The following is a 10,271-nucleotide window of genomic DNA, read 5'->3' on the forward strand; positions in this document are numbered from 1 at the left end:
TCCAATTTTTCATTTGGGGAAACAGTAAAAGATTCTTTGATTAATCTAATGAAAGCGTGCCAAAATAATTACAGACCAATAATATAAGAAATTATTAATAAACTGAAATTGGGAGGTCTGATATTTTTTCAGAAAATAATTGTTTGTATAAGTGCGTATTGCTGATGTAGACAGTTCCAACAGGCTTAAGAAAAGTCAAGGGTACTTAAAAATGAAACTGGTAATGTCTTGATTCAATTGTTTTTTTAATTTTGGTTTATACAAAAATGCTGCTGACATGTATATAGAAGACTAACAACAAGTAGGCTATCAAAATGTATCAATACAATATAATGTACAATTGCACACTTTATCATTCATTATATCTGTATATCATTAGAATGCATTCATGTCAGATTAAAAAATTAGGAAAAATTTGTTCCTGTAAAAATGTGCTCAAATACCCCATCAAATTGGAACACCGCTGAAGGTCAGCAAACATTTTGGTGCACATTTTACCAAGTTGTTCTGTCATATAGGCAAATCACAAGAAGGACTTAATGTCTTGGAAAACAGAACCCCCAGATGATTATATAGAGTACTGTGCAAAAGTCTTGAGCCATATCTAATTCCTTTTTGTTTCCAAGAGTTTATTGTAATTTTTAAAGTGTCTTTGTTTTTATTTGGTCACTCATTTAAAGTCCAGTCCTTGTACCTTGTACCATGCAACACTGACCCATGGCTTATTCAAGCATAATAAAAAGCACCTATTCCAGTACTGTCTATGCACAGATAGCTCGGCAAAGAAACAGTTTTAAGTTAAAAACGGTTAAAACTTGACATATTTCAGCATGGTGTTCAGCGTGTCCTTAAAAATAGGAGGACTTAAATAAGTCAAAGACCATAGATGGTATCTGAGAGAGAAATCTGCTTTTCCAGTTTATCCATCGACCAGTCACTGAAGCATCATCAGAAATGGTCTTAAGAGAAAAATGGCTGTCGAGGAGCTGTTCAAGTAAGGGAAAGATAAAAGGCTGGGGCATGACCAATTACACAAGAACTGAACTGAAAATTAAGAGCAACAGGTCTTAACAGCCACAGCCATTGTAAGACATGGTGGAGACTGACTTGGTTTGGGGCTGCATTGGAACTAGTGGTTTTGGGAATCATCTGAATGGCCACACAAACACACAAACGCTCAGTCATAGATCAGAATCTGGACGTCAGCATTATTGAAGCAGTCTGGGGATCATCTTGACAGAGAACAAAGCAAAAAGCAGCCAACATACAAAGTACAGCATTGGAATGTCCTTCAAGAAGCCTGGAGATCTACTTCTGAAGGCTACTTAAAAAAAATGACAAGAAAGCTTGTCTAACAGAATTCAGTCTGTGTTGAAGACTACAGGTGGTCATACCAAATATTGACTTTTAAGCTCATTACAAATGTACAAACCCTTATTTTGTCTTGGATTTTTTTTTTAATAAATGTTGATCTTGTAATGTTTGTTGCTGCACCTATTTCCTGTTTTCATAGCAAAATATGGAGAAAAAAAGAAATGAGGTACAGACTTTTGCACTACTGTAAATCCATACCTAATCTACTCAGCATTGGGGGAGTATCGTCCACACCTATATCCTGTCAAGTGAGCATCACAGTTGATTCTGTAGGTAAAATAGAGAACTCCTTTGCGCAGCTGACAGCTTAAGGAATGAATTCCTCGCTCTGGAAACACAATACACCTCCCTGCAATATCATTGTAAAGCACGTCCCTATCCCAGACTTCAAACCTCAACTCCTGACCCAGTTCCACTGAGCCAAAGTCATAGGTGGCATTCCATATCGGGTCATTGTCATCCATCACCGTGTCAGTCTCTTCATATATGCCATTGTAGAAGATCTTCACATAGGCATCTGTTTTTGTAAAGGTGTCTGCCCTCAGGCCTGCAGCTCTGTGAATCTCCAGTTGGAGAGTTCCTCTACCAGCCCTTAAAGGGCAGCAGTTATGGTCCAGGTTGGGAGTCGGTGAGCAGTTCTTGAAACCAAGTTGGTCTTCCTTCAGCTGGTTCTCTTTTATGTACTCTGAGACAGTCCTTATCAGATTAGCGCTGATTTGTGAATCCTCCACCAAGTGATGCAGAGGGAAGATGGCATAAGAAACCACATCAGGGTTGTCATGAAGGCTGTTCATCCAGCTGTGGTAGGCTTCAGATGGGTCCTGCTGGTAGAGGATGTCAGGGAAGTACCTCTCTCCTCCAGTAACCTCAATCTTATGGGTCATGAAGCCTTGGTAAAAGCCCATGCTCATGTTGCCTTTAAAGAGGCTGTCACACCTGTTGGAGAAAGATACATTGGCCGGGAGGAAACCCAATGCCATACGGAGTTCAACATTCAGGCAGTTTTTGATCTCTGCCTCTGAAAAGCCCTTCAGGGTGGCCAGGCAGGTTCTGAAGGCAGTGATTCGCCTCACCTTACCACCGAGCTGGACCTAACACAAAACAGTAATAGAATGCATTATAACATCACCGTTATTTTGCACCAGAAATGCTTTCCACAGCCTACATATTGCAGCATTAAACCCCTGTGTATCCAACAAGTTTCACTGACCTGGTGTATATAGTGTGTTCCATAAGTGTCTATTAGACGTCTGTATAGGGCTCTGTTCTGGCTTGTGTTTAAACTCTGTGGGAGTCTCTTGAGATGCTTTGTGAACTCTGCACTCAGCGGTGGATGATCAGCCAGCCTGTAGCTGCAAAAACAAAAGGCATGTGGAGTTAAATCATGAAACAACAGCAATTGAACCTTGCTTTTCTGTAAGAGGGACGATAAGCAGCTCAGTCCACTGAGTCCAACAATTCAAAAAGTAAACATTTCTCTGACATTGTAATCGAGGTCATCCTTTCAGTTGTAACACATACAACTGAAAGGATGAGCCTGTGTTGCTTTACCTGTAATAGGTGCAACTGATTTCATGAATGGCAAAAGTGGCTTTGTCCACACTGTGCTGCGAACGTGCAAACTTTGCCAAATCTGAGCGGCTTCCTCCCAGAACTGCCTTTCCAATGTTGTCAAGGCTCAAACCCAAATCCCAGTTGTTGTTAACCAGCGAGTTGGAGCTGCGCAGCAGGGAGTCCACAGAGTGGTGAAGTGCACTGGAAAGCTGCTTAGAGCAGCGGCTGAAGGGACGCCAGTCAAGCACTGAAGCTGGGAGTCTCTGAATCTGTGGAGCAGATGAAAGGCAGGAAGTGGAGCGGGATGCAGGTGGTGGAGGAAAATATAGGAAGTTGAGGGGGAGGAAAAATGCAGGAAAGTACAGAAAAAAACAGGGTGAAGGAATGAACTTGAGGCTGATAAAGAGTGTGAAGGTTAAGTAGTAGGTTTCATGTTTTCACCTCTCCTTTTTGGAAGCGGTTCGGACACAGTGTACAGGTGTGGTTGTCAGCTAGGTGGGCTTTGACATTGATGACATATGCTCCTGTCCGACGCATCCGCACCACGTCAAAGCCTTCTCCAGCCAGATTGTGGCCCGGTACAAAAGGAGCCTTCTCACACTGGGACCCTGTGCCACTCCGACAGGCCTGGACACTGCAGTCTTCCAGCATAATTGGCAAAGCCAACATAAACAGGAAAATGTGTCTCTGCTGGTATCCTCCTGCACACATGGTTACCTAAAGGTACAGTGAGGGATAAAAAAGGGAGTCAGTGGATATTAATGGTTACTGTGTATAAGCACATTTTTGTAACTGAGTTATTTTCCTTTGAAATAAAGAAAATGTGATATATTTTTTTATTGATGTAAATGTAGATGAGCTTCTAATCCTCTTAAATATATAAGCTGTAATCAGGCCACAGATATTTTGTTAAAGCTGAGAATGTGCACATTGGTGGCATACATTCTTACCTTGTCCTAGCTTTCTTTGTCCTCTACGTTTCGTTGTTGTCCAGTATTTTTTCCACAGCCAAAATAAATCTCTTGATTTTAAGTCCCCCTCCTTATTTGCACCGTTGATTGCACAGCTCGCTGTGAACAATGGAACCTCAGGCTGACGTCTCGATCCTGCTGGAAATAAAATCACGGTTGGACGAGCCTTAGCGTTGCTGAGAGGTTGTGCTGGAAGCCTGCTGCGTGCACACTTTGGTCTATCATCTGCCTTTTAAAAAAAACATGGAGGGAGTTGCCTGGCTATGCTGCTCTCTCCCTCTCTGTCTCTCTCCCTCTCTACCCCAAGGCCTTCCCAATTTCCTCAGCATGAGCGGGTTTGTTTTTATTCTCAAGACCCAGTTCTGTAAATCCCTCACAGCCCTGTATGTCTGTGCACATGCATGTGCATTTGTGGGGGAGGGAAATTTTGTGTAGTCACGAGAGAAAAGATGAACAGTGGTCTGAGCAGTCTTTGTGGGAAATGGGCGTGTATTTATGTATGTTTGTACATGTGAGTGTACAGTGCACGGGTGTATGTCTGCTGGACTGAATCTTTCGTCCACATAATGTCTGAGCTGGCCTGTCTGTGTGCTGATAACCTTACCAAAACCATGAGCTCAGCTTTGCCACTGTCTATTTCTGGATGTGGGTGGCGTGTTTGTGGTTTTTTTCTCAGTGAGGACAAAGGAGAGAAACATGTCTTTATGCAAAAGGTTTCATTCAGTGTAAGAGGTAGAGAGATTTCATTTCAGTTCATATTTGAATAAAGAATATTTTGTGTGGTGCCACAGATTTATGCAAGTTTTCCTAGTGTAAGTTCCCTTCAGTGTTAAAATTTTATTCTTTACACTTTATACTATACAAACTATAAAGCAGGTATACTATAAAGTTCCAGTTAAATATGCTTTGTATCAGGTCAAAGATCTAGCACAAATTTATTTAATGTATCATGAAAAAAAAATCATACACACCCTGATCTAGGTAAGTCTTTTGTGAGGGCTGTTTCTTTGCTGACCATGACAAAGTATAAAGTAAAACTGAATTAAATGTTTTATTTGAGGCAAATGTACAAGCAAGATCTGACCTTGATCTCTCTAATAATCCTGTGTTTGTTTTAATGTCAGCCTTCACTGATTACCCCGTCCCAGATTCACATGACCTCTTGCCCACAAGCACTTGAATTGTGTTGGACACTGCTGTGTACATGAGATTTTTATCTTTCATGTTGTTTTAGTGAAGCACTGAGGTCCGTGGGAGCACTGCACTTTCGAGTTCCTGTGTATGATCTGTACATATGTTTTGACAATAAAGCTGACTTTGACTTTGACTAATGTTAATGACTGATTAAAAATGGGTTGGAGTGGGAGTTGTGAACCTTGTTTGCCTTCTAAAGGGAGTCTACATGGTTAGAGAAATACCATTAATCAATACAATGATACAATAAAGACTGATCCATATAATGTCTGCTATGCTCTAGTGCACGCAAAAAACATGCGATACTTTAGATTTGTACTCCAAAAGATTGATTTTGTTCATCTGGACGTAGCGTTTTCAGTGGGACAAACATTTCGTCACTAATTCAGCTGAGACTCAAGAATTCATGAATGTAAGCTGACTGCAGGTTTCCCCAACCTTATAAACAGTGCATTTGCACAATGAAACTAGCACCACTGAATGAACAATGGGCTGTGAGGTGAGTTCCTTGATCATTAATGTGCAAATTCTCAAGACCATTGATCAACAACTACTGATCAAAGTGGTGCTAGGTGCTAGTGCTAGTTTCAGTCATTGTGCAATGTACTGTTTATAAGGTAGTCAGCTGAGGGTGAAGAAGTCACTTGGATGAGTGATGAAACATTTCTCCCACTGAAAACGCTACGTCCAGATGAACAGAATAAACTATATGGGAACCAGGTATTTGTCCAATTAGGCTCGTTAAACTCTAGTTTCTGTTTGCTTGTGTCGACTTTTGGCTCCTTCTCCTGCACTCAACCACAGAGTACTATATAATACAACTGTAGCATAATATTTGCCTATGAAAATCATTAGGACCTGTCAAAACATGTCCAGTTGCAAGTAAATGAAACCTCCATTGAGTTAATGAGAAAGACACATTTGCTAGTTCTTCTTGCTGGAGGACAGCAAGAAGAATTTAGACGCTCTCAAAGCTCATGTTCCCCCTGCCAAAATCGAAACAGCATCCTCCAAAAGAAGTTGCCCGGTTTTGTGCCAAGGTAGGTATCCCCAACAGAAAATTTTTCCCTGCATCAGGAGCACGCGGCAGCTGTCTAAATCATGGACAAATAGTATCTCACATTCTTGATTTTTAGTTCACAAACACTTCTTAAAATAACTTATTACTCCAGACATTTTTGAGGTTTTAGCTCTTAATACAGTAAAGTTAGGATACAAATAATTATCAGGCAAAATACCCTTGGTTTGGTCAAATGATCCCATCCGATAACATGTAAGAACAATAAATGTAACATTCTCTGTTGTAACCCACAAACTGAACGGTAATGTAACAACACTAATTTTTCCCTTTTTCACAAAACCAAAACAGTTTTGAATCAATGCATGCCTTTTTTAACATGTCTGTGGATCTATGTGGATGTTAAAATCACCTACAATAATGATTTTACCTGTGTGTTTAATCTGATTAAAAAGTGTGAAAAATCAGATAAAGGGCCAGGGAGACAACCGATAATAACAAGTAAAACTAGTTTTTGACAATTACTGTAGACAAGGCTTAGAGTTAGACTTTCAAATGAATTAAAAACCAGTCTAGCTCTTACTTAAGTCAACTTTAAAAAAAGCATCTCAGAGATCTTAGTTACTGCTACATTATGCAAACAGCATCTAAATATAAAAATAATGATATACTTTGTATTTAGACATTGTGAAATTACAAATAAAGCGTTCTTCGGTTATGAATTATACATGGTTTATTGCAAGCAGTGTGAAAATCATGCACAAAATTCTTTTATTGGAGCAAAAATAGAATTAATATAAAACATGGTATGTGCATATTGACCTCAAGGGGGAGCCGTTGGGCTTACTGTTAACCTTTGAAAATCTCTTCACCTTCTTTTTGCTTTGAAAAGAGTCAAAACATTTTTCCAGAGCTATAGTATAATAGTATAAAGTTCTCGAGTACAAAACACAAAAAAACAAACTGAAAAGGCTGATCCAAAATAGAAGCTCTTAACATTTTTCAGTGCTGTAAGAAGCATAACAACCAATAGAGTCACATTACTATAATCTTTGTATCTAGTTGATCAAGGTATTACGTTCTTATTACATCTTGTTGTGTATCCATCTCAGCCTCTTCAGGTATTTTCTCATAACCTCTCATAGTTCTAAACCCTGACATCCTCCTCCTTCTTTTCACCAAGAAAACTGCCACTATGGCCACCAGCAGTATCATACCCATCACCCCAAAAGCTACACCTGCCTTTTCTCCACTAGACATCTGATTAAGTTCAGGATGAAGATTTTGAATAAATTCCTTGATTTCTTCTGGTTTGGCAAGTTTCCACTTCTTGGTCTGGCCCACTCTCACCCAGCTGTTTTCTCCTTCAGTCATCACCATTACTGTGTTGGTGGCTTGCATGCTGATAAGTGGAGGTTTGGTGAACGGAGGCAGATCGATGGGATTCAGCTCCCCACCTGTGAACAGTCCAGACTGAACACAGTAGAGGATTTCACAGCCATCACTGATTGCAGCAAGGTGCTGACTGAACTTGGGAGGGCACCTGCGTTGATTCCTTGCCAGTGGGTTGGTTGACTGACAGCTGAAGAGACCTCCGAATGGTACTGAGAATCTGGTACCTGCCTCATAGTCATTACTCATACAGATCACCTCACCATCTGAGAGGAACTTTAGTGGAATAAAGTTTGGAGGACAGCTTTTGCTTTTAGTAAGGGGGTTTGGGAGATTGGGGTTGTAAATACCTCCAAACAGATACCCTGAATGTTCTGGTGCCCTTCCATTTACGGAGCACCAGTAGGTGTTGATGCGAGCAGAGTGAACATAGGTGTTGTCCTGACACCAATGATCATAACAAGTTGACATGTCCAAAAACCCACAATCATAGCTACTTGTATAACATTCATTCTTTGTTTCAGTGACATGTCTCACCTCTGATCTTAGTAAAGTTGGTAAATAAGGTGGACGACAGGAGAAATCACCTGTATCTGGGTTTTTCTGGGCCAGGGCATCACAAAGTCGATCTGCATCTGAGCTGATTTTAACACACTCTTGGTAGACACCACCAAAACTAAGATTTGTAGCGGGACCCTCACAGGAATTATCATCCATGTTAGCCTGGAAGTTGAAGTTCTTGGAGTTGACATCAACACATCCGGGGCGAGTATTGATCTTGTAGTAACGCTCTACAGCCTGACGGACTTTAAGAGCAACTTTTCTAATCGTAGGGTGTGGCAGATCAGTGAGAGTGTTGGTGTTTATGAAATAGTGCAGAGGAAATCCTGAGCGATCGATGGCAACGAGGTTGTTTCTGGTACTTTCCTGCCACTTCTGCAGAGTGATGCCAGGATAGAAAGTTGTGCCTCCGTGGCTTTGAATGAGGGAGTACTGAATATTGGATTGATATGTTTGAAGTGAGGAGCTCTGTTGGGCACTTTGACTGCTAATGTCAAACTTTAGTTTATCAAAGAAGTTTAATCCAGCCTGTGCTTTCACAGAAGAGCTTTCTGACTCACTGTCTGACACATATGAGGAACGGAGATAGTCCTCCTGCACCAAAGCCGCCCCAGCATCCACAGTAGTGATGACATGAGTCCCATAGTCCAGCACCATCATCTCTGAGAGATAGTCTGCATTTTTCGTCTGGTTGTTCTCAATCGCATCTGCGATGTCTCTGACTTGCTGAACGAATCGTGTGTCCAGAGTGAAGCCTGGATAAGCCTTAACTGTGTAGAGGAAGTTACGAACCTTTGAAAGAAAGGAAAATATTATCATTAACTGTTAACAATGCTGTTTTCCTAATATTTATATATGCTTCCTTTTCTTTCTTTGCTCTAGTTAAAAATCATTTTATAACATTTGCCTTTCGACTGTGGTTAAAATAATTTCTTTCAAATATCTTTTTTAAGCTATTCTCTTATTTGAGAGGGATCTTCACGCTAACTTAAGTAGTTTTGTAGTGTCTATAATATATACTGCATTAGATAGACGTGTAAAGTAACTTGTTGCATTAACTGAATTTAAGAAATTTATTATAGAGTAGTATTTATTTTTATAAATGAAACAATATTTTCATGTGGAAAGATTACAATCTCAGCTGTGTCTGTTTTTTCTTTCATTTTATACACTTAAAACACAAATCAGTAAAAACTTACCTGCACTCTGGCTGTGGTTGAAGAGTCTTTGACCTGATGGGTTTTCATCCTCTTGTTCTCACTAGAAAATTTGCCATTCAGCAGCTTGAGGAAGGACATGTCTGCATTGATGCTTTCAGATGTCGAGCTTTTCTGCTCAAGCCAGGACCTGATGATCTCTGAGCTGGTCTCCACACCTGTCTCTTTTTGAGGGATGACAAACACTTCATCTGGAATGAGGTAGAGCCCATCCTCAGTGGTCTGGCACTGGAAGTAGCTGAGGTTCATGACTCGACCCATGTCCATGTTCCGGAGGTTGTCCCATCCTCCACCTGGCAGCACCTCCAGTGCTGTGATGGAGAGGTTGGTAGAAGCACGGCATTGTCTGAGCCAGTTTGTTGGACGGCTCACAGGTACTGAAGAGCAGACATGAAGGAAAGAGAAAACCAGGAAGGTCGCTGCTGTTTCCATCCTGACTGTGTCACAAGTGAGTGCTGGCACCACTGAATATAAAGCTTAAGCCACATCCCTCCTACTCTTAGGCAGCTTATCATATGACAAGAAAAAAATATCATGTGACAGAAAAGGCCATTTTCAGAAACTTGCATTTCTAAGTCTGTATTTTTTTTTTCATTAGATTAGTACAAGTTTAATCTAACATGATCTAACACGATGCAAAAGTATTTGCATCCTTTTTTCCACATATTTTTCCACATTTACATGTTTCAGAAAATCAACCACATTTTAACATAAAATGATCACCCAGAATAAATTCAAAAGGCAGTTGTTCTAATGAAGAGTTGATTAATCAACAGAAAGTCATCCAAACCTACCCAGGAGGTCAAATAAGAATCCAGAAAAATAACTAAAAAAACTACAGGTTTTACTTGCTAGTTAAGGTTAGAGTTCCTAATTGTCAGATTGTCAGTCAGAAAAAAAATGGGCAAAAAGGGCATCCATGAGAAAGTTCCAAGGACCACTGCTTGTCTCACCTTTGCCAAAATAACATCTTGATGATCCCTAAAACTT

General features: G+C 40.4%; 2 protein-coding genes across 2 annotated transcripts; both read right to left on the reverse strand.

Moving 5' to 3' along the window:
- Positions 1–228: 228 nt before the first annotated feature.
- On the reverse strand, positions 229–4,371 carry prf1.5 (perforin 1.5). The gene is made up of 5 exons (XM_084946532.1): positions 3,879–4,371; positions 3,370–3,645; positions 2,926–3,197; positions 2,585–2,726; positions 229–2,465 (listed from the first exon to the last, which is right to left on the reverse strand). The coding sequence occupies exons 2-5, from the start codon at positions 3,637–3,639 to the stop codon at positions 1,578–1,580; spliced, it is 1,572 nt and encodes a 523-aa protein (XP_084802658.1). The 5' UTR covers positions 3,640–3,645; positions 3,879–4,371; the 3' UTR covers positions 229–1,577.
- Positions 4,372–6,833: 2,462 nt separating this feature from the next.
- Positions 6,834–9,722, reverse strand: LOC146376284 (macrophage-expressed gene 1 protein-like). Its single transcript, XM_084947580.1, has 2 exons — positions 9,264–9,722; positions 6,834–8,856 (listed from the first exon to the last, which is right to left on the reverse strand). Exons 1-2 carry the CDS (start codon positions 9,711–9,713, stop codon positions 7,186–7,188), a joined length of 2,121 nt encoding a protein of 706 aa, XP_084803706.1. The 5' UTR covers positions 9,714–9,722; the 3' UTR covers positions 6,834–7,185.
- Positions 9,723–10,271: the final 549 nt, after the last annotated feature.

The sequence above is a fragment of the Perissodus microlepis genome, chromosome 12 (genome assembly GCF_051167445.1).
Source record: "Perissodus microlepis isolate ML-2025 ecotype Zambia chromosome 12, ASM5116744v1, whole genome shotgun sequence".
Taxonomy (NCBI): domain Eukaryota; kingdom Metazoa; phylum Chordata; class Actinopteri; order Cichliformes; family Cichlidae; genus Perissodus; species Perissodus microlepis.